This window comes from Microcaecilia unicolor, chromosome 6 (assembly GCF_901765095.1).
Source record: "Microcaecilia unicolor chromosome 6, aMicUni1.1, whole genome shotgun sequence".
In the NCBI taxonomy this organism is placed as follows: Eukaryota; Metazoa; Chordata; class Amphibia; order Gymnophiona; family Siphonopidae; genus Microcaecilia; species Microcaecilia unicolor.
In genome coordinates, this window is record NC_044036.1 from 176830503 (window position 1) to 176855460 (window position 24958).

General features: G+C 40.3%; 1 protein-coding gene across 8 annotated transcripts in view; it reads right to left on the reverse strand.

Moving 5' to 3' along the window:
* The window catches only part of NISCH (nischarin), a 168462-nt gene that overhangs the window by 45892 nt on the left and 97612 nt on the right, over nucleotides 1–24958 (reverse strand). For 4 of the 8 annotated variants that reach the window (XM_030205474.1, XM_030205476.1, XM_030205477.1 and 1 more), the window contains exon 14: nucleotides 20206–20314. The exons of 1 other annotated variant lie outside the window; for it this stretch is intronic. In XM_030205474.1, coding sequence (XP_030061334.1) covers nucleotides 20206–20314 — 109 coding nt within the window. Of the gene's footprint in view, nucleotides 1–17395; nucleotides 18164–20197; nucleotides 20315–24958 lie in introns of those variants that run through there. 3 more of the 8 variants (XM_030205480.1, XM_030205479.1, XM_030205481.1) reach the window with 3 other exon arrangements.

Consider the following 24958-nt stretch of genomic DNA (forward strand, 5'->3'; position numbering starts at 1 on the left):
TCTTTCCTTTACAGAATACTAGCACAGCAGGGCAAATATGCACCTAGATTTTAAGAACAACCACTTACACAAACCATAAAACTGGTGTAAATGCCTGCACTTAAAAAAATGTACTTATAATATTTCTACTATCACACTTAGGCATCATTTAATAGAACAACAAATAAATGGAATATTGGTATATACACAAACATTTTTAGCACCTTCCTCATAGAAACCACCTAAGGGGGTAATTTTAGAACAGAGCACCTAAAAAATGCATCTATTATACTAAAACAGTCCCAACAGAGTGCAAACGGACACATTTACACCTCCTGAAAGGCAGTCGTAAAAGTGTGTGCATACAATTGAACTCCATCTCAATTCAATCCCTAGGAAAGCCTATGCTTCAGCACATATATAGTTAACATGTGTGTGTGTGTGTGTGTGGGGGGGGGGGGGGCAAAATAACTGTGAAAATTCAACTGAGACAAAATTTTGTGTGTGTGGGGGGGGGGGGGGGGGGGGGGGGGGGGGAAACTGATGAAAAGACACAAAGTTAAACATGTGCCAGATCAGACTGACATGTATCACTCAACAAATAGCTAAGCTCTGGAACTCTTTGCCGGAGGATGTATTAACAGCGGTTAGCGTATCTGGGTTTAAAAAAGGTTTGGACACATTCCTGGAGGAAAAGTCCATAGTCTACTATTGAGACAGACATGGGGAAGCAACTGCTTGCCCCGGGTCTGGTAGCATGGAATGTTGCTGCTAGTTGGGTTTCTGCCAGGTACTTGTGACCTGGCTTGGCCACTTTGGAAAACAGGATACTAGGCTAGATGGACTATTATTCTGACCCAGTATGGTTACTCTTATGTTCTAATCTTCATAGACATAACAATTACAGAAGAAAATAGAATGACAGCTCAGCAGGTGAACGTTTCTCAAAGGAAGATAAACTCCCTTAATAACCTTACAATAAAGGCATTTAAAGGGAACTTTGGTAGCACAGAGGAATGGAAAACTTTCATATTAGAATGATCAAAGATTTTGAGACTGATATAAAAAGACTCAATATAGACATTGTTTTTCTCACCTATTATCAAATAGAGGGCCTTTGAACTATAAGGTGAAATTAGATCTTACCTGCTCATTTTCTTTAGTGCCGCACAAAGTAATACGATGATGTCCAAATAGCTGCTTAACAGAACTAAGGTGGAATTAGCCCATGCTCTTCCCTGGAGGTAGCCAGATTCAGGGTGGAATATGTATTTAGAACCTAGGGAACTGGATATCCCAACATGAAGGCCTCCAATCCAGCAAGCCATGGCTGCCTTTGATGCGGCTTCTCCTTTCTTAGGCCCTCCAAAGAACATATTCAAGTGATTCAGCCAAGAGAACTCTTATTCTCTTCAGAAAACTGACTTAGGCTTCCATATCTAACCAATGCAGTTGCCTCATTGTTCATCTCTTCTCACTTCTCCCAACACTAGAAGAGAGTCTGATTGATATGTAACGAGGACACCATTTTTTGGAGAAATGGAAAATGAAGGAACCGAATGAATTAATATCCTCTTTTGGGGCTCCCAAAAAGACAAGGCCTGCAATTTTGAAATCCTCCTGGCTGAAGAAATTGCCACTTGAAAAACAGTCTTCAAGATGACATCCTTTAATGAAGATTCCCTGAGGTGTTCAAATAATGGCTATACCAAAACTAATAGCAGGTGATTTATATCCTATACAGGCACCACCGGATGCCTTGGGGGTTTCAGCACATCCACATCTCTCAAAAGACACAGCATCCAGATGTGATGCCAATCCTCTACCTTTAACCTAGCCTCTAACACACTAAGGCTGCAATCTGCACTCTGAAAGCAGTTAAGGCCAACCTCTTGTCTAAACCATCCCGCAAAATCTAAAACCTCCAGAACTGATGATCTCAAGAGACATCACCTCTCACTCCAAGCACAATGCTTTCAAAATGTGCCAAACCCTAAAAAAAAGCCAAGGAAGTGGGCATTTTCCTGGAACACAAAAGCATTGTAAAGAGCGACCCAGCATATCCTCTCTTCCAAAGCTTTGCGTCTCAAGAACCATGTACGAGACAGTATGGAGCTGGGTTCTGCATCTGGATCAGTCCTTGCACAAGCAGGTCCTATTTTGCAGGCCACACCAATGGAACTGCTACAGACAACCTGATCAAATCTCTATACCTTGATCCCCTTGGCCACTCTGGAGCCACCAACACTATCAGACCCTGATGGTTTCCTATCTTGTCCAGAAAGGTCCACAGAGGAAACAAATAGAACATACTGGTCTGTGGTCACGCTTGCACTAGGGCAACTATTCTTGCCAACTGGGACTCTCTTTTGGGCAATGTGGCACCATGTTACACACTTGTGAGAATTAATGGCCTGCTTGTCCTCTGAGAACATTTGCTTCAGAGGATCACAGAGAGAAAATTTGATTAGAAAGTGATCTGCCCATAATAAAGGCGCTATACTGAAAGTATAAATATTGCACACAAAAAAAACATTCAAAGTTGAAAAGAAATTCTAAAATATAAAAAACTCGGAGGTAAAGTCAGGAGTAACAAAAAGATTTATTTAAATAAAGGGTGGTAGATGTATATAGTTTCCTCTTTATTAAGGAGATGAGACAGCAGCAGAAATAAATAATGACAAATGCACTGAATCCTTAACTATGAACAAATTAAAGTGAAGACAGATTTAATGGGGGCCACAGCACTGTAATTAAATTGGATGGAATAGATGGGCCCTGTGGTTCTCATCTGCCATCATATTCTATATTTCTATCTGGATTTTATTGACACCTTTGACACAGTTTCATAAAAAAGACTGATGAGAAAGTTAGTAACTTTGGGAGTGAGAGTAAAAAAAAAACCAAAACAAAATCTGAACTAGTAGGCACGAATCCACACTGGGAAATGAAAAGTGAGCAGTGGAATACTCAAGGGATTAAGGTAAGGGCCAACTCTGATACTTTTAAAGAGCTAACCTCTTATTCAAATATATGAAATACATGATCAGTGAAAATACAGTAGCTTAACAGGTTTCCCTACTACCTCGTATTCACACAAGGTAATCTTAAAATTCGTGATTACATAAAATTAGTACTCAGGGGTCCTTTTACTAAGCTGCAATATAAAGTGGCCTTAGTATGCCCTTACACAGGTTTTTTCCTGCATGCTAAGGCCACTTTATACTGCAGCAATAAAATGGCTGATTTTCTATTTCTTCTATTATTGGGCAAGTGTTAATGTTGCCATTAGCTCATGGTCATTAAAAATAGCATGTGAGCACTTACAAACACCTATTTTGTAGGCAGTAAGGGCTCACACGTTAATCCTAAGCTAATCAGATAGCTGAGCTGCTTAGTGCAGAAAAACCCCCTCTGCAATAAAATACAAAATATTTTTTAGCTCACAGTTTGAATTTGTAGATCAGAACGTTATTTATTAGGATTTATTTACTGCCTTTTTGAAGGAATTCACTCAAGGCGGAGTACAGCAAGAATAAATCAAACGTAAGCGCTAGACAATTACAGCACTAAAAATATTCAAACAATACAAAGTATGGCATAGTATGCTTCATTACAATGTCAACACAATACGTAAGCGCGGCCCATGGTAAGCCCTTTTAAGCTGAAGTAAGCATGCGGTAGTGCATATCGCAGCTTGTAAGAGGACCTCTAAGAAAAGAGGTTTTCCAAAGAGTTAGAGAAATAGACGTAGGTCCACTGTTTTTGAAGGTCTTGATTGACAAAATGAAAAAAGCGTATGTTTTTATGGATGATATGAAAATCTGTAACAAAGCAGATACCTTTTTTGGGGGTGGATTTGTAATGTTTCTATGCTTCATTGCATTTGTGCCTCGTTATTGTACTTTTGTACTTGTGCTGTTTTCAAGCCTTGAGACACATTTTTGTATTGTGATATGTTCCAATAAGAGACTTCTAAATTTTTTTAAATCAGAATGTAGTCTTGTCAAAGTAAACATCTTAATACATAGTTTTATCCAGTTATTGATATTGCCTTAATGCATGGAATTCATATTCAACCATTTGCTGGTGATATTCAATTGTATATTGCACTAGAATCAGCCAGAGAAACCCAGCTGGAAAAGTTGATGTTTGACTGAAAAAGAGTTCCATGATGAGGAAAAGTTGCAATTAATATCCAAATTCAAACAAGAAATAGCAATTGGCAACCACATCCTCCTTCTGTAATTCGACTTTGACATGGTTGATCATACTATCCTAACTAAACTTTTGGACAAACTTGGGATAGGTGGCGACATCATTAACTGGATAAAAAGCTTCATCACTACAAGATCCTACCAAGTCAAAGGGCCTACAAACATGTCATCTCCATGGCTATCGGAATGCTTTCTCCGTTATTCTTTAACCTAATGATGATTCCGCTGGCCAGATCACTAGCCAAATATGACCTTAATCCCTTCATTTACGCTGACGTCACCATATTACACGAAGCCCCCACCTACATGAATCACCTTATCGACCTTCCAACCAGGCATAGTTTGTCGTCTTCTCGTACTTATCTTAATCTACACCTCCCCAACTGCAAAGGTATTAAGTACAAATCCTTCTACGCATCCAATTTTTCCTTTTCAGGTAGCCAGCTTTGGAATGCTCTACCAAGATCCATCCGAACAATTAACGGCCTTTTGCCCTTCAGAAAAGCACTGAAGACCCATCTCTTCAAGATAGCCTACCCTAACGATTCAACCTAACCAAAGCCTGCCCACATGATTCTTATCAACGACTGTTATACATTGACCATGTTTCCCATTATCCTTATTGCTATCCCATATCCATTCCTCTCCATCTTCCTACGCCTACCGACTAATGTTCATTTCCTTCTGCACCCAATTCCTTCTATGTTTAATTTACTTATCCGTTAACCCCATTAATACTGCGTTTACTACAAATTGTATATTCTTTTTACGACTTTGTAATTCTTTATATTGTTACTATGTAAGCCGCATTGAGCCTGCCATGTGTGGGAAAGCGCGGGGTACAAATGTAATAAATAAATTGAATGCACCTGAAACAGAATTTGTATGGATTCATAGAGATCATTGTAAATTTTTTCGTCCAGCTTGCAAAACATCAATTTTGTAGTCTGGGAGTACTCTTGGTCACTGGATTAACTTGATAGTCATATTTCTCAATTGGTTTCTTCTTCTTTTTATTATCCACATCAATTGCGTAAAATTTGGGGTTATTTCTCAGAGTCTGATTTTGACCAGTTGCTTTATGCCTATGTAGCTTTGTGCATCGATTACTGCAATGCATTGTCTGTGGGGTTGCCTGATAAGAGTTTGAAGATGTTCCAGCATGTCCAAAATACAGCTATTTGACTTTTGAAAAACTTGGACTTGTGTGACCTTGGGGCTAATTTTCAAGGCACATAGACTTACAAATTCCATAGGTTACTAGGGGCTCATTTTCAAAGCACTTAGCTTTCTAAAGTTCCATAGAAACCTATGGAACTTTGGAAGGCTAAGTGCTTTGAAAATATGTCTATATGTAACTTTGAAAGTCTAAGGGCACTGTTTACTAACCCACGCTGTAGACGTGCAAACATTTTAGCGAATGTGTGGCTTTGTAAACAGGGCCCAAGTGCTTTGAAAATATGCACTTAAGTTGCACCTTTTTTTTTCTGTCATTCCATTGACTTCCTATCAGTAAACATTATATTTTTAAGACGATAGTGTTGGCATTTAAGGTATTTCATGATATGGCTCCAAATTATGCATCTAAAAAGCTGCCAATTTATATTCCAATGCGGTTAAGTTCTCAGACTGAGAGGTATTTTCCTCTGTCAGGTCTTTTCAGTTGGAGTGTGCTCGATCAGTAAACGTATTTTTAAAATGATAGTGTTGGCATTTAAGGTACTTCATGATATGGTTCCAAATTATGTATCTAAAAAGCTGGCAATTTATATTCCAACACGGTTGTTACATTCTCAGAGAGAGAGGCATTTCGTCTGCCAGGTCTTTTCAGTTGGAGTGTGATCGTTGAGCTTACTCTTGCTCTTTGATCTGGCAATGGAATAGGCTGCCTCCTGCTGTGAGATCTATCGGTGATCTTCTAAGTTTCTGCAAGGCTGTAAAAACTTAATTTGTTCTAATTTGAAAATTAACAGTCCGATTAGTTTTGATAAGCAGGTAGATTGTTTTTTTTAATACTGTTTTATTGTTATGTTGTATTGTGTTATTTTAAAATGAGTATAAGAGTGTAACCTGTTCTGGGCATGGTTGGGATGATGGGCTATAAAATTGTACAAACAAATATTCTGCTGTCATAAAATACAACTCAAAATGCATTAGAGTAGGAGTTACACTGACCTGCACAGCATTAGGGGTGTGCAGGCAGGCCAAAAAAATGTTTTGTTTTTTGTTTGCAAATTTTATTTGGGTTCTTACATTATTATTTAATTTCTGGGGCAATGTCATTAATAGTACACACTAATGCTCAAATATTGCATCCTATTGCTCAAGTAGTGCGCACTATTCTTCAAAAGGGAATGATACGTGAGCAACAAGGTGCAAAATTTGAGAAATACGGCTATTATCAACACAGGGAAAAATTCAAAATTTTGCTTTTTTTCCTTTTGTTTTAGCTTTAAAATGATGTCATTGACATTTCCTATGTCATTTCAAATGCACGCACATCTCTACACAGCATACATTACAATTTCAACCAGAAAGATCAAAGAAATATTCAAAAAGTAATTAAAAATAAGAAATCACCCCTTTATTGTGGACTGTTTGGAAGTGTATTAATTTTCTTTGTACTGTGCTAATAAGTTAATTAGGTTTTTGTACATGTCTGATTTTCCCTTGGAAAGTATATTCTTTGTTGTTAACTTGAAAAGCAAACTAAAAAAGAAAGAAAGAAATCAAGAATCTTAAACACCTAAGTCTTCATACCCCATTAGTAATTTAGGATAAGTCTACTAACTTTGCACAGCAGGATGAGGCAGTTTCCCCCCCAATGCTTCTTGGTAGAATAGCTAGGCTGGCGGGGAGGATCATCTTTTGGACTAGTCTTCAAATGTTGCCACAGATTTTCTATTAGAATAAGGCCCAGGCCTTGACAGGACCACTCAAGAATGTTCCCTTCTGTCTTGCTGAGCTACTCCACTGTAGTTTTTGTTTTGTTTCACTTTGAGGGGCATAATCGATTGGGGGGCACCCAAGTTTTCCTAAGGACGTCCTCGCAGGATGTCCCCGTGAAGGGGTGGGGAAACCAGTATTATCGAAACAAGATTGGCGTTAATCTTTCGTTTTGATAATACGGTCGAGGACGCCCAAATCTCAACATTTAGGTCGTCCTTAGAGAGGGTAGTCCCCGATTTTCGGTGATAATGGAAACCGAGGACGCCCATCTCAGAATCAACCAAATGCAAGCCATTTGGCTGTGGGAGGACCCAGCATTCGTAGTGCACTGGTCCCCCTAACATGCCAGGACACCAACCGGGCACCCTAGGGTTATTGTGGTGGACTTCAGAAAATGCTCTCGGGTGCATAGCTCTCTTACTTTGAGTGCTGAGCCCCCCAAAGTCCACCCCCCACAACTGTACACAACTACCACAGCCCTTAGGGATGAAGGGGGGCACCTACATGTGGGTACAGTGGGATTGTGGTGGGTTTTGGAGGGCTCACATTTACCACCACAAGTGTAACAAGTAGGGGAGGGGGGATGGATCTGGATCCGCCTGCTTGAGGTGCACTGAAGTACCCACTAAAACTGTTCCAGGGACCTGCATACTGCTGTGATGGAGCTGGGTATGATATTTGAGGCTGCCATAAAGGCTGGAAAAAATATTAAAATTTTTATTTTAGGGTTGGAGGGGGTTAGTGACCACTGGGGGAGTAAGGGGAGGTCATCCCCGATTCCCTCCGGTGGTCATCTGGGCACATTTTTGTGGCTTAGTCATAAAAAAAAAAGGACCAAGTCATCCAAGTGTTCGTCAGGGACGCCCTTCTTTTTCCCATTATCGGCCGAGGATGCCCATGTGTTAAGCACGCCCCAGTCCCGCTTTCGCTATGCTTTCGACACCCCCCCCCCCCCCGTGTACTTTGGTCGTCCCCGAGAAGGAAAGCAGTTGAGGATACCCAAAATCGGCTTTCAATTATGCCGATTTTGGCGACCATGTGAGGACGCCCATCTTCCGATTTGTGTCGAAAAATGGGCGCCCTTTTCTTTCTAAAATAAGCCTGTTAGTATTCTAAATTGTCCACCTTTTTTGGTAGTGTTAGAATATCGGGTTTTGGTGGACAACCCTTTGGCTTGATGTGGTGTAAAACACAACATATCACCATATTAACACCAACCTTATAGTAATGCATTATGTTGTGAGGATGAGTTGCAGCAGTGGGGACATGGAAGCATAAGAGGATGGGTGGTGCAAAGTACAGGCAGATCCTGGAGGAAAACCTGACCCAGTCTGTCATAGTCCTTGGACTGGAAAGAAGATTCATTTTTCATCAGAATAATGATCCTAAATCACACCACATACACAGTACTTAGCAATGAGAATAAAAAGTTCCACTTTGGTCTCAGACTACAAAAACATTTCTCCCATATGCATGTGGTGTAAGAACATAAGTATTACTATATTGAGTCAGACAACGGGTCCACATAGTCCAGTATCCTGTTTCCAAGAGAGGCCAGTCCAGATCACTGGTCCCCTTAATGCTGCTTTGATAATGCTATATAGTACATTAAGGGGGAGATTCTATATATGACACCTAAAAATTGGCTCCGAAATAAGTGCCAACTAAGCGTATTCTACAATCGGCACCTAGATTTAGGCGCCAATTATAGAATATGCTTAGTTGATATTTCAGCTCCAATATCTGCGTGCATCCATTTATGCCAATGAAAACCTAGTGTAAATCTCAGTGCATATAGATTCAGGCACACAGAGCCATATTCTGTAACTAGGCGCCTAAATATTGGAAGGCTCATGAAATGCCCATTTCCCCGCCCATAACCAATACCCCTTTTTGTCTCCCCACATTAGAAGTTCGGCGCACATACTTACAGAATAAGCTTAGCGAGTTGTGCGCCTAAATTTTAAATCAGTGCCAATCAGTGCTCATTATTTCTTGTTAAGTGCTGTTATCAGCGCTCATTAGCTTGTTAAGCCAATTAAGTTACACTAAGTGTTATAGAATCCGCGCCAATTTTACGTCTAAATCTAAGTGCACTATATAGAATCCGGGGAAATATGGCTTGCTTTTTCCACACAGCACTGGTTTTCTTTTTACCACCTTCCCATACAGACTATATTTGTGGAGGAACCTTGGAATTGTCAACATTTTCCCCAGACTCTGCCAGAGATCTCTGTAGCTCATTTTTTCAAACTTTTATTTTTCCTTTATTGAAAAGATAGTAACAAAAGCAAGTATACCATATATCAATATAACCAGAAATCATCCATTTAAAGAAAAAATCTCAGAAAAATACAATTTTACAACTCAGTTAGACCATCTCTTACCATCCCCCCTCCCCCCGAAAAAATACCCTACTTGGATTGATGAGCGAGCAAGGAAGAGTCCTGATGCAAGGTCCATTGAACATACAAGTTCCAAATCTTATGATAGGTCAATAAGTGTCCTTTGCGCATAGCAGTTAATTTAGACATCAGATGGGGATATAGGCCAGCTTGTGTAAGATTGCCTGGAGATCTCTGTAGCTCTTTTAAAGAATCTAAGGACTCGTGGTCACCTTCCTCAGCAGTTGCTTTAATTCAGGCTACTGGTGGTGCCAAACTGCTTCTACTTTATAATGATGAATCTGACAGTGCCCCAAGGGATCTTGAAACACACAAATGTACTTATAAGCCTTCCCCCAATCTGTAGCTTTGAATAACTTATCCCAGGGTTCTTTTGGCAACTCCAAGTTTAGCATTTTTAGATCTTTGCTTCAAAATCACTTCACAAACAGAAATGCCTCAATTCCATTCTTCCACAACTACTATGTAAGACTTGCGGACCTGAACATGTATACCCCGGAGGAAAGGAGAAACAGGGGTGATATGATACAGACGTTCAAATATCTGAAAGGTATTAATCCGCAAATGAACCTTTTCCGGAGATGGGAAGGCGGTAGAACTAGAGGGCATGATATGAGATTGAAGGGGGGCAGACTCAAGAAAAATGTCAGGAAGTATTTTTTCACGGAGAGAGTGGTGGATGCTTGGAATGCTCTCCAGCGGGAGGTGGTGGAGAGGAAAATGGTAATGGAATTCAAACATGCGTGGGATAAACAAAGGAATCCTGTTCCCAGGGAATGGATCCTCAGAAGCTTAGTCGAGATTGGGTGGCAGAGCCGGTGGTGGGAGGCAGGGATAGTGCTGGGCAGACTTATACGGTCTGTGCCAGAGCCAGTGGTTGGGAGGCAGGGATAGTGCTGGGCAGACTTATACGGTCTGTGCCCTGAAAATGACAGATACAAATCAAGCTAAGGTATACACAAAAAGTAGCACATATGAGTTTATCTTGTTGGGCAGACTGGATGGATCTACATATATGCAGATGATGTCACGATTTACATCCCGTTTAAACACGATCTAAAGGAAAGCACCAATAAGATCAACCTAAGCCTCCAAATCATGCACTCCTGGGCAGATGCATTTCAGCTAAAACTTAATGCAGAAAAAAACACAATGTCTGGTACTCACCTCACAACATAACACAAGCAACTTCGCCACCATAACCACACCAAATTTCTCACTTCCCGTCTCAAATAATATGAAAATTCTAGGAGTCACCGTTGATTGAAACCTCACACTTGAAACCCATGCGAAGAACACAACGAAAAAGATGTTCCACTCCATGTGGAAACTCAAAAGAGTAAAACCTTACTTCCTAAGATCCATCTTCCGTAACCTGATACAGTCAATGGTGCTAAGCCACCTGGACTACTGCAACGCACTGTACGTTGGCTGCAAAGAACAGACTATCAAACTCCAAACAGCCCAAAATACTGCCGCCAGACTCATATTTGGTAAAACAAAATATGAAAGTGCAAAACCCCTAAGATAGAAACTCCACTGGCTCCCACTGAAGGAACGTATCACTTTCAAGATTTGTACAATTGTACACAAAATCATCCACGGAGACACTCCGACTTACATGCTAGACCTGATAGACCTACCCCCCAGAAATGCCAAAGGATCATCTCACAAATTTCTTAACCTACACTTCCCCAGCTGCAAAGGACTAAAATACAAGCTAACACATGCGACCACCTTCTCTTACATGAGCACGCAAATGTGGAATGCACTACCAACGGACCTGAAAACAACCAACGGACCTGAAAACAATCAACGAAACATCGAACTTCCATAAAATCTCTGAAGACGTATCTCTTCAACAAGGCCTACAAAGAGAACCCTTAGCTTAACTTTACTACTCCGCCAAACTACCTAGCTCAGAAAATCATCTTTCTATAACTATCTGCTTAGATCTCTCTTCCCCATCTATAAGCTTTTTGCACTACCAATTGTATTTGGCATCCTGGAATGGTGACGCCATAACAAGTCTCTATAAGCCACATTGAGCCTGCAAATAGGTGGGATAATGTGGGATACAAATGCAATAAAATAAATAAATAAATAGACTGCAGTGGGATTATCTGGCCCTATTTGGATTGGAGTTTATCTTTTTTTTTTTTTATTTGCTTTGCCAAACAAATATATATTTTAAACTTCATAAATAAAACATAATTCAGAATAGTTAAGTTCAGTAACTTCAGTTTAGGCATATACACATTTGAGAAAGACGTGGCAGTCAGCCAACAGCAACAGGATCTGGAAATGAACATTTTTCATAAACTAATTGAAGGTAATTAACAAGAGTATCAAAGTAGGAGGAAAGACTAATAGTACGCTTGGGTACATAAGGAGAGGAAGTATGACATCGTATTAATCCTGAACAAATCTCAGATTAAATACAATCCTGAGTCCAAATTTAGAGACTACATATTTAAAAAGACATTGCTAAAAGAGGTTTTTAAATTTATCATGACTATGAATCTATATGGAGACAGACCTTGAAACAGCCATATGGCGAAATGTGAATTCATGTTGGGTCGATGGGTATCATATTTTGAATTTTACATATAACAAAACTGATGAAGAAATAAAAGCAGTATCCTTCATGTTTTTAATAACATAAGAGAAGGACCTTTGTACTTTATAGATCAATGAAGATTACATACAGACTCATTTTCAAAAGAGAAGGACGTCCATCTTTCGATATAAATCGGAAGATGGTTGTCCTTCTGCCAGAGACATCCAAATCAGTATAATCAAAACTCAATTTTGGATGTCTCCAACTGCAGTCCGTCACAAGGACTTCCAAATTTCAAGGGGGCGTGTTGGAGGCGTAGCAAAGGCAGGACTTGGGTGTGCCTAACACTTGGACGTCTTTGACCCATAACTGAAAAAAGCAAGGACGTCCCTGATGAACACTTGGGCATTTTCACCCGGATGTGTTATTTTTACGAATAAGGCGCAAAAAGGTGCCTGAAATGACCAGATGACCACCGGAGAGAATCGGGGATGACCTCCCGTTATGCCCCCAGTGGTCACTAACCCCCTCTCACCCTCAAAAAACATCTTTAAAAATATGTCGTGCCCGCCTCAGATGTCATACTCAGATCCATGACAGCGCATGAAGGACCCAGGAGCAGTTTTAGTGGGTACCGCAGTGCACTTCAGACAGGCTGACTCAGGCCCATACCCCCCTACCTGTAATATTTGTGGAGGAAACAGTGAACTCTCCAAAACCCACCACAAACCCACTGTACCCATATATAGGTGCCCCCCTTCACCCGTAAGGGCTATGGTAGTGGTGTACAGTTGTGGGTAGTGGGTTTTGGGGGGCTCAGCACACAAGGTAAGGGAGCTATGTTCCTGGGAGCATTTTATGAAGTCCACTGCAGTGCCCCCTAGGGTGCCCGGTTGGTATCCTGGCATGTCAGGGGGACCAGTGCACTACAAATGCTGGCTCCTCCCACGTCCAAATGGTCGTCTTTGGTTTCGAAAATCGCCAAAAGTCAGAAACGTCCATGTCTAGAGATGTCCAAATTTAAGGATTTGGACGTCTCTGACGGTATTTTTGAAACGAAAGGTGGACGTCCATCTTTTTTCGAAAATACGGTTTTCCCCGCCCCTGGATTTTGTTTTGCAAAGACATCCAAATCACAACTTGGACGTTTCTTTCGAAAATGCCACTCATATTCACTCCAAATTTGACTGGCTATTGCCAATATTCAGCCTTTAACCAGATAAGTTAATTGGGTAAACAGGACCACATAAATAGTAGTCCTGTCTAACTTATCCAGCCAGGTAAGAGATGAGTATCAGCACTTATCCAGTTAAGTGCCAACTATTTGCACATACCTGGATATTCAATGCTGGTACCCAAACAGAGCCTGACACTGAATATCTGGACATAATTTTAGTAGCAGCAGTCAAAAAGAGAATGTTGATTGCCTACTTGATTCTATGAAATATTTTCTTTTTTATATAATTGGTATGTGTAGTGCTTGGCTGTTAGCCATTTTGTTCATTTAGCTGGAAAAGTGAGTTACAAACTAATTCACTGAAATCTTTAAAACTTGGTGCAGGTACAACGTACCTATGGATTTTTTAGTCTGATAATTTTTCACAATATGCACTAGGTCAACCTTGTATGCTATTGGTTCTGTTAGTTCATAAACCCAATTGTGGTAGAACCAGTTCTATTTTACTATTAAATTCTTGGTTTTCTTTTTACTTTGGGGATATTTTTCCCTGTAAAATGAGAAAATAGACATTTCTTTCTCTTGTTGGATGCCTACACTGTTTGTTACTTGATTTTGTGAGTTTGTTCTTTGCACTGCAAGTGTTAATAAAAACCAATGAAAATTTTAAAATAAAAAGAAAAGAAAATGTTCTAATTATTTTGATTAAAATATTTTCCAGTCCATGTATGTATGGTTAATTTTTCATGTCTCAATTGCTGTTACTGTGGACAAACGTGGTGATACTGAATATGTCTGTGCAAGGCTAAGTAGGTGGGGTAGGTCTAGAGGCAGCAGTGGGTGGTTGCAGGCACTTAGAAGGTTTTGGAAATAAGCCCTTCAACTGGCCAAATGTGTCCAAACAATCTAAGTCCAATGCAACTAATAGTAACACAGCAGGTTTTGGAAATAAGCCCTTCAAGTTTTGTGCCCCTTACCCTATACACTGATATTACAGGAACTAGCTATAAATCATATGCTACCACAGAGAAGGGGTAGAAAGAATTTTTTTTTTTTAAAGGGATGCTCTCTGGAAGTTTAATAAGCTGAAACCATTTAGATGAGATGAACGTGACGAACAATTTCTTACTGTTGAGATCAACATGGAAAATTAGGATTATTCAGCCAGCGTCACAATTTTTATACTAGCTTATCATTTTCTGTTTTTGTAACAAATTATACATTATCAGTAGATGCTGCTCCAACACCCGAGTGTAAGCAGAATAACCTTTCTGCATAAATATCATCTGATGACAAATCACAGGGTGTAACGTACAAAGTGTCGTTTTACTTATGCTGGGTTTTAAGGCTGTATGTTGCAGGATTTCTCCTGTCATTGCTTTCTCTTTACACTTTCACCAACTATCACGCCCTTTAAGTTCGTTAATGTTGAATATTTTCGATATGCCCTCATTTCATTTAGTCTTTTTAGAAGAACACTGGAATTCAATTTTCTATATAAAAAGGTCCACAAATGTGGAATGTACTTCTTGCTGAAATATGAGCTGTGCAAGATTTGAAGAAGTTTAAATCCATTCCATGGTAAAGACTTGACGCCTCTTATACCAAACCGCGCTAGTGATTCCCACACAGCAATGCCAACTAACCCCATTCAAAGTGAATGGGCTTTGTTGGCACTACCGCGCCACGAATCACTAGAATGGTTTGGTAAAAGAGGCCCTTTATTGTTTAAAGAAGCTTGTGATATCAATGTACTATAATTTTAATGCATAATGGTTCTATAAATTGTATCAGTTTCCATTGTAAATGGTTGCTGATAGAATGAAATAATTGTAGAATTTATTTTACTGCATTTTTCTTTTATGATATCTTATGTGTGTCTTAACAATGCTGTTTTATAATTATGTACGTACTGATGTACTGAACCTAAAATTGGCAAGATAGTGTGGAATATAAATGCTTGAAATAAATTAATTAGGCACTAACGTGTGTGCCTAACACAGCAAAACATTAACTATGGAGGGACACGCTACGGTGTCACATGAAGGGGGGCAGACTCGAGAAAAATGTCAGGAAGTAATTTTTCACGGAGAGAGTAGTGGATGCTTGGAATGCCCTCCCGCGGGAGGTGGTGGAGATGAAAATGGTAACGTTATTCAAACATGCGTGGGATAAACAAAGGAATCCTGTTCAGAAGGAATGGATCCTCAGGAGCTTAGCCGAGATTGGGTGGCAGAGCCGGTGGTGGGAGGCAGGGCTGGTGGTTGGGAGGCGGGGATAGTGCTGGGCAGACTTATACGGTCTGTGCACTGAAGAGGACAGGTACAAATCAAGGTAGGATATACACAAAAAGTAGCACATATGAGTTTATCTTGTTGGGAAGACTGGATGGACCGTGCCGGTCTTTTTCTACCGTCATCTACTATGTAAATGTGTACGTGTGCATGATAAAGTTAAAAAAATATATTTTTAGATGGCATGTCAGGGGCAGAGAGTGGGTGTTCCTGCTCTAACCAGTTCATGCATCTACATTACTGTGCATGGATGTTTATCTTTATGTATAACACAGGAGCCTTTACCACCTACAGTACCCATAGTTTTCAATGACAGTTCGAGAGTATATTTTATATCAAAACAGTGGTACGTGCTCCTGTGGCAATTTTTTAAAATAACCATGCACTAATGGCAACATTAATGGAAAAAATTGAAAATCTGGGTTTTTACAGTTGTGGTAAGTGCAAGAAAGACTCGTGTAAGGGTGTGCTAAGGCCTATTTTTACTGCAGCTTAGTAAAAGGAATCCTAATTTACGTCAAGAATAAAATGCTGCTAAGACTAGATAAAGGAAAATTATTTCACTTAGGAATGATGAACCAACAGTTATAAATTCTCTTTCAGAATGTTGTCATATCTCACCATCAGGAGGCAGAAAACCTTATCCTATGAGAGCCTGGCCAGTACCAAAACACAGCTTCCTAACACAGGAGGTAGGAGCCCATGCCATGTCAATTTTTATTAGGAACATTTTGTTAGCCTCTCAATTTTCGGAACCCTTTAGAGTGTACAAACACAGCCTTCTCTTCTAAGAAGCTGACGTAGAATCAGATTTTTTTGGGGGTGGGACCAGAGCTTCTATGGAGCTGCAAGACTCTGAGCTCATAGACTCCAACTAGGATTACCCACTTAAAGGAACAATGGAAACCATGCGCCAAGACTGTGATGTCTCTTCCTGAGGCATAGTGCTCGCTTGCTTCAACCTACAACTCTAGTCCTTTAAGTCTTTCTGAGAATCAAGCAGGGTGGGGTTCCATTTGTCCCTGCTTCAAGATCTATTCTTATAAGAGGGTGTGTATTACTGTCATGGGACCCGCCCATTAAAGCATTTTGATTTGGCAACTTAATTTACCTCAAGAAGTTTTATTGGGATTTACGACTAGTTTTAAAGTTAGAGTCTCGCCTGTTAAATCCAAACTATTTTAAGTACTATTTTTATGCAGAAGCGACATCCATCCAGAAATGCTATCATCTTTTCCGCTCAGTGTGATGGTCCATGAGGACCATCTATTTGGTGCACCTAGGTAGCTCTTGAAATCACTGGCTTGCTTCTTGGACCTCTCTAACAAGAAAAAAGGTGTGCCCTTGGAATACTCCTCGTACAAAAAATAAAACTTTCATCCTCACCTAAACCTCTCATATGGCTGTTTCCTGGATGATCAACTGAACTGAAAAGACCAGGAATGAAACTTTGGAAAAGAAAAGAAGAGACATATCCTATTATAGAGACTTGTTTGATCAAGCAATATTAAGGTCTGTCATGCAAGTAGAAAGTACCTAAAATGATGTTTTGTGAGCAGTTACAGATTAAGCATGTAAGCATATGGGTTAAAATACAGCTGAGTATATTAAAGCAATAAGTGCAGCTAACTGGAAAGCACAGGAGCAAGGTGTAAAAGAAACAAAGTAAAGAAGCAAAAAATGAAAACAAGATATTGAAGTTACCTAAATAAACCTTAGTGAAAGAAAAACACTAAAGAGAAATGGTAAAACAATCTGAGAATCCAAGAACTGGATGCATGGCAAATGAACAGATAAGACAATATCCAGTAATGCAAAGTATAAAATAATTTAATTTAATTATCTACAAAGATTATGTTACATATCAGGGCAACACTCTATAGTATGGGAAGAATGATCTATGTGATAAATGCAAAACAAGCCAAGGAACTTTCATACATGTGATATGGGAGGGTGAAAAAAGTCCAATATTCTGAAAAAAAAAATTGGCACAGTAATGAGAAAGAATCAAGTTACAGACAACTGTTGAAGACTATTATTTTTTATGTCCTGATTTATGGAGACTTCTCTGGTGCTTCGAAGAAACAACTCAAGTTTTCATTAATACAAGCCTGAATAAAAAGGTCATTATAAAGACAACCTGGAGGAAGCCGATAGCATATATACCCTGAGAAAAAAGTAAATATAAAATCAGTGGCAAATAAAACCACTGAAGAAGCTAAAAGCAATAGTCAGATCCAAAAATGGCAGTGGTAGTAGTTCAGCATTTGTCATCCTTCCTCCTTCAACAAACAGTCAGCGGCAGGTCCAGTGGTACACAGAAAGCTTCTACCATATGTTCAAACTTTCCTCAAAGCTCTGGAAGAGTACTGAGACTCACAAGCTGTGCAGATCATGTGACCCACCAATGAGGCTTGCTGTCCCTGTTTTCAACAGACAATTTCATTATTCTGCCACACTTATGGCTAACATGGATATAAACATACTGAGCAGGCAGATCATCACGATCAACTTAAGATGCAAAAATCCTTTTGTCTTCTATGACAGAACTAAGGTCCGACACCATTAGTGTATTTAAGTACCTGAAAGGAAGCAGATGACAAGAAAAAAGGATTTAAAGTCTGGCACTGTTTGAGATGTGTATTGAAAAGGAGAACTCAACTTTTAGCCACAGAATTTCACGTTTTCCCATAAAATATTCTCTCGGACTGCCATTGAAAACTATGGGCCTTGGCAATAATTAAAACTAAATACTGTTCATTCTCAATGCTGCATATGTCCTATGTTTGCTAACTAATCAGGGTCAACATCGTCAACGTTGGATGGAACAAGGCAAGACTGAAGCCCAACAGAATCAAATTTCTGGGTGCAGGGACTGCTCACCCAAAGTTCTAAATACAGAATCTAGTCTCTGCAAGTTCTTTCAAGATCGTAATCCAAAGAATATGCCACAGTCCCAAGAAATAAACCCTGAGTTTATCTTGAGCAGCCCATGTCCAAAAGAGCTGAAATTGAGGGAATGGATCTTCTATGGTCAGAAAGGTCACAGGCTATTGAGATATGAAAGGAATAACTGGTTACACATAATGATGAATAGCACAAGTGGTGAAAGTGTGGTCCATGCTTCTCACATATGTGGCCAAAAACAAGAGCAAGAGCCTTATACTTTCATGGCCAAGATGAATTCACCCAAGGGAAGGAAAATGGTGTCTACTGCAACATGAATCAGTATCTCCAGAGCCAGTCTGATGAAAAAGCAGCTGGTTGGTTTCAGGTAAAAAGCATATTTTGTATTCTGTGTACCAGTAGAAAACCCTGTTGGTTCTGGAGATGCTTTAAATTTACTCCTGAGCCCTAGATTCAATCAATTCCTCCTCCATCTCAAAGGCCTTAAAAAAGTCAGCTTGGGTTGCCACCAACTCCGCAGATATCCTTGTCAGATCAGCTCTCCTCAGGCAAGAAACTGGGAGAGTAGTAAGTCCTTCACTTCAGATTAAGCCCAGCATTGAGAATGACAGTTTATAGCTGGAAAATTTAGAAGCTTTGCCACACCTTGCAGAATGTTTTAGAATATATATTTCTGAACCAATACTCACTATGAAATTATTGAAAAAACAATAAGTTCAGGAAGCAGGTGAAAGCTTGGCTCTTCAACCAAGCCTTTAATGGAAGAAGTAACTAACTTGTTAGTCTCACTCACACACACAAGGATTGACTCGGGCTGTACATACTGCAGCGGGACATGTTTATCCACTCCTACCCTAGCTGAGATAATATTTAACCATCACTCTGACCTCACGTGCAACTTTCTTCAAATCAGTCAGCTTTCTTTCTAATTCTTCCTACTTTCTTACTCATCTATATGTTACAACTTTGCCTTACCCTTCACTACCAATTATAATGTTCTAGTACATATTGAGGCATATTTTCAAAGCACTTTGGGAGGCTAAGTTCCATAGGTTTCTATGGAACTTTGGAAGGCTAAGTGCTTTGAAAATGAGCCTCACTGTGTTGTCATTGCAAGTAGTATACCATGCCATACTTTGTATTGTTCGAATATTTTTACAGCTCTAATTGCCTCCTACTCATGTTTATCTATTCTTCCTGTAAACCGCCTTGAGTGAATTCCTTCAAAAAGGCGTTAAATAAATCCTAATAAATAAATATGAATCACTATAATCCTCGAGAATAAAAGCATTCAAAAAAAGTCTCAACCTTTTATTATTTCCCTGTCATTTATTTTCTGTCCTACAGCTACCACCCATCTTCCTTTTACTTTACCATTTGTAGATTATCCTCTTTTTGAATGCTTTTTTTCCTCGCTTACTCAAACGCCATTGGATAAAATAGTGTGGTAGCCATATTAGTCCACTTTTAGAGATAATGAATAGAAAAAAAATATTATCTTTCTTTTTGGACTAAAATGTATGAAAGTCCAATAAAACAGTAGTCATCTTATTTTCTATTTGTTCTGTTTTATTTCTATTCATTACCTATCAAATACCATAAAACCACAGCAGACGCACAAGACTCCTGTTCAGAAACATACATACATACAGACATGTAGCCCAGAAAAGCAGAACAAGAGGAGCCCAGCCCAGCAGCACGATACATACATGATTACCTTTGCTGGAGCTAACAGGACGAGGCAGAGAAGGAGAGGAAGGACGAGCATTAAGAGAAGAGCAGTTTGCTTTGGAGCTGGAGGCAGTGAGCCTGGAGTCCTCACTGATCTGATGAAGAAAGTATGGACTGGTTAAACAACAGCAAAACAAACAAAAAGCATAGCACAGAGCAGAGGTAACCTCTGTCCCAAAATGCAAGGATAAACAATTCCACCTGAAAGAACAGAACACCAAAGGTAAACATATAAAAAAATATAAACCTTAGATTTTAATTTTGCACCCTATAATTCTGAGTCGTCCTGGTCTTAATTCCAGTATACTGTATCTCCCATTACCATTAAGCTTACCGGGTCTATAGAACTATAAACCAAACAGAATGTTCTTTCTATACTCTGGTTCTTTCTATACTCTGGTCTTCCATCTAGGAGAATATCAAAGGACTGCTCTACTACGCAATAACGAGATCTCTCTACACCAGTTCAAATATTTTAACAGAAGGTATTATGAGTTTTACATTTCTGAATGCCTTACAAGTTCTCAACAATATTACAGAGTGCAAACATAAATAGCTAAAAACTTAGGGGCCCTTTTAATAAGGCGTGTAGGCGCCTATATGCGCCAAATTGGAACTACTGCCCGGCTACCGCATGCCCCAGGCAGTAATTCCATTTTGTACACACGTCCAAAAGACACGGTAGAAAATATTTTCTACTGCATGGCACCTACCCGGCGGTAATCGGAAGTTTACACGCACTGGCCGCTTACCGCCCGGTTAGCATGTGAGACCTTCCCACTAAGTCAATGGATAGCGGTACAGTCTCAGGCCGAAAATGGATGCACGCTGGTTTAAATTTTGCTAAACGTCCATTTTGGGCCAATAAAAAAGCACCTTTTTTCCAGGCATGCTGAAAAAATGACTTGCGTGCGTACAAAACACGCGTCTACACCAGTGCAGGCCACTTTTCGGGATGCATTAGTAAAAAGGCCCCCTAACGTATTTTAATGCATATAGGACTAGATTCTAGAGATGACACCTAAAAAAATAGCAGCACCATCATATAAACCATGCTTAAAGTTAGGCGTGGTTTATAGAATAGCACTTAGCACTGGGAACTGGAACTACATTAGGCTCAACCATTTACACCAATGAAAACCTGGTGTAAATCCCCATGTGTAAATTAGGCACTGATCCTCCTAATTCTATAACACACATACATTTTAAGAATGCCCCTAACCTGCCCATGCTCTTCCCATGGCCACGCTACCTTTTCGGATTTGCACCTTTTTATAGAATACACCTAAAAATATATAAATTCTGTTACCTTATTAGTGTCAATAACTGCTTGTTATTGTCCAATTATCGGCATTGACTGGTATTCAATTAAGTTACACATGCAAATTTGACGCATGTCCAAATTAGTGCGCACAATTCAAAGCGCCATACATAGAATCTGGGGGATAATGCGCTTGCATGTATAGGACTAGATTCTATACAATCACACCTAAAAAAATCCACACGTAAACAAAATACACCTAGGTGTATTCTAGTACACCTAAATTTAGGCGAACGTTCTAGAATAAACCTAAATTTCTGTGCAGTTTATAGAATGCACCGAGTGCCCGTTTGCGCAACTAAATTTAGTCGCAGGCAGTTACACCAAGTAAAACTTAGTGTACATCCTGATGACTAAATTGATTAGACGTGGATCGGGTTTATTTTATAACAATATGCATAGACTTTTAGAAACACCCACGATCTGCCCATTCTGCATCCATGGTCATGCCCTCTTTTCAACTATGTGACTTAGAATTTACGATCTCAAATGAACTCCACTGTACCAATGTTGATTAAATTCCTTATGTCAATAAATTTTGATTGTAAAGGAGGAAAAAAAAAAAAGTCTCAGAACTCAATAGGTGTTAAGTACATAACTACTGCCATACTGGGACAGACTGAAGGTCCATCAAGTCCAAAATCCTGTTTCCAACAGTGGTCAACCCAGGTTACAAGTACCTGGCAAGATCCCAAAACAGTACAATACATTTTATGCTGCTTTTATCCATGTTAATAATGGCTTATGGACTTTTCTTTTAGGAAGCTATCCAAACCTTTAAACCTGCTAACTAACTGCTTTTACCACATTCTCTGGCAACGAATTCCAGAGTTTAATCACATGTTGAGTGAAGAAATATTTTCTCTGATTTGTTTTAAATTTACTACTTTGTAGCTTCATTGTGTAGCCCCTAATCCTAGCATTTTTGGAAAGAGTAAACAAGCAATTCACATCTACCCATTCCACTCCACTCATTTTATCAGTAGCGTACCTAGGGTAGTTGACACCCGGGGCTGGTCATTTCTACGAGTCACACAAGGAAAAGGAAAGCATCAAACACTACAGTGAGCATTAACCTTGGGGTCATCTTTGACTCCTCTCTCTCCTCACATTCAACAGATTGCCAAAACCTGTCGTTTCTTTCTCTATAACATCAGCAAAATCCGTCCCTTCATCTCTGAGCACTCTACCAAAACCCTTATCCACACTCTTTATCACCTCTCGTCTTGATTATTGTAACCTACTCCTCACCGGACTCCCTCTTAGCCATCTCTCTCCTCTTCAATCAATCCAAAACTCTGCTGCGCGACTCATTTTCTGTCAAAGTTGCTATGCCCACATTAGCCCTCTCCTTAAGTCACTTCACTGGCTCCCTATCGGTTTCCGTATTCAATTCAAACTTCTCCTATTGACATAAAGTGCATTCACTCTGCCGCTCCCCAGTACCTCTCCACTCTCGTCTCCCCCTACATTCCCCCTCGAGTACTCTGTTCTGTAGATAAATCTCTCTTATCCGTCCCTTTCTCCTCTACCGCTAATTCAAGACTCTGTTCGTTTTATGTTGCTGCACCTCACACCTGGAATAGTCTTCTCGAGCCTGTACGTCTAGCCCCGTCTTTAGCCGTTTTCAAGTCCAAACTCAAAACTCACCTCTTTACCACTGCTTTTTGACTCCTAACTCACTTACCCTGTCCTTTATCCTCACCTCTTATTCCCTTACCCTTAATTGTTCTGTTTACCTAGATTGTAAGCTCTTTGAGCAGGGACTGTCTTCTGTGTATGGTGTACAGCGTTGCGTATGCCTTGTAACGCTATAGAAATGATAAGTAGATAGATAGATAGCACTAGAACATCAATTCACCTATTGTAAAACGAAACCAGACAGAATACAGATCGTCGATCCTGCACAGTCAATGCCAACTGAAAGCCATGTCTTTTTCACAAACACAGATACACCCTAATCCACTATAGATTAAGTAAAGCGAAAGCTACATACCTGTAGAAGGTATTCTCCGAGGACAGCAGGCTGATTGTTCTCACTGATGGGTGACGTCCAGCGGCAGCCCAGGACCGGAAAAACTTCCCTAGCAACAAAATTTGCTAGTCTCGCGCTTCTGTGCGTACCGCGCATGCGAGGCCGTCTTCCCGCCCGATCGCGAGCGTGCTCATCAGTCCAGTACATAGCTAAAGTAAGGGAAGACACAACTCCGAAGGGGAGGTGGGCGGGATTGTGAGAACCATCAGCCTGCTGTCCTAGGAGAATACCTTCTACAGGTATGTAGCTTTCACTTTCTCCGAGGACAAGCAGGCTGCTTGTTCTCACTGATGGGGTATCCCTAGCCCCCAGGCTCACTCAAAACAACAAACATTGGTCAATTGGGGCTCGCAACGGCAAGGACATAACTGAGATTGACCTAACATTTTAACAACTAACAGAGTGCAGCCTGGAACAGAATAAAAATGGGCCTATGAGGGAGGAGTTGGATTATAAACTCCAAACAGGTTCTGTAACACTGACTGCCCAGACTGTCGCGTCGGGTATCCTGCTGAAGGCAGTAGTGAGATGTGAATGTGTGGACAGAAGACCACGCCGCAGCCTTGCATATCTCTTCAATAGTGGCTTACTTCAAGTGGGCCACTGACGCAGCCATGGCTCTAACATTGTGAGCCGTGACATGACCCTCAAGAGTCAGCCCAGCCTGAGCGTAAATGAAGGAAATGCAATCTGCTAGCCAATTAGATATGGTGCGTTTCCCTACAGCCACACCCCTCTTGTTGGGATCAAAAGAAACAAACAATTGGGCGGACTGTCTGTGGGGGCTTGTCCGCTCCAGATAGAAGGCCAATGCTCGCTTGCAGTCCAATGTGTGCAGTTGACGCTCATCAGGGCGGGTATGAGGCCTGGGAAAGAATGTTGGCATGACAATTGACTGGTTCAGATGGAACTCCGACACCACCTTTGGCAAGAACTTAGGGTGAGTGCGGAGGACTACTAGATGATGATGAAATTTGGTATAAGAAGCATGAGCTACTAGGGCTTAAAGCTAACTGGCTCTGCGTGCTGAAGTTACTGCCACCAAGAAAATGACCTTCCAGGTCAAGTACTTCAGATGGCAGGAATCCAGTGGCTCAAAAGGAGGTTTCATCAGCTGGGTGAGAACGACATTGAGATCCCATGACACAGTGGAGGTTTGATGGGGGCTTTGTCAAAAGCAAACCTCTCATGAAGCGAACAACTAAAGGCTGTCCAGAAATTGGTTTACCCTCTACACGGTAATGAAAAGCACTGATAGCACTAAGATGAACTCTTACGGAGTTGGTCTTAAGACCAGACTCGGACAAGTATAGAAGGTATTCAAGCAGGGTCTGTGTAGGACAAGAGCGAGGATCTAGGGCCTTGCTATCACACCAGTCGGTA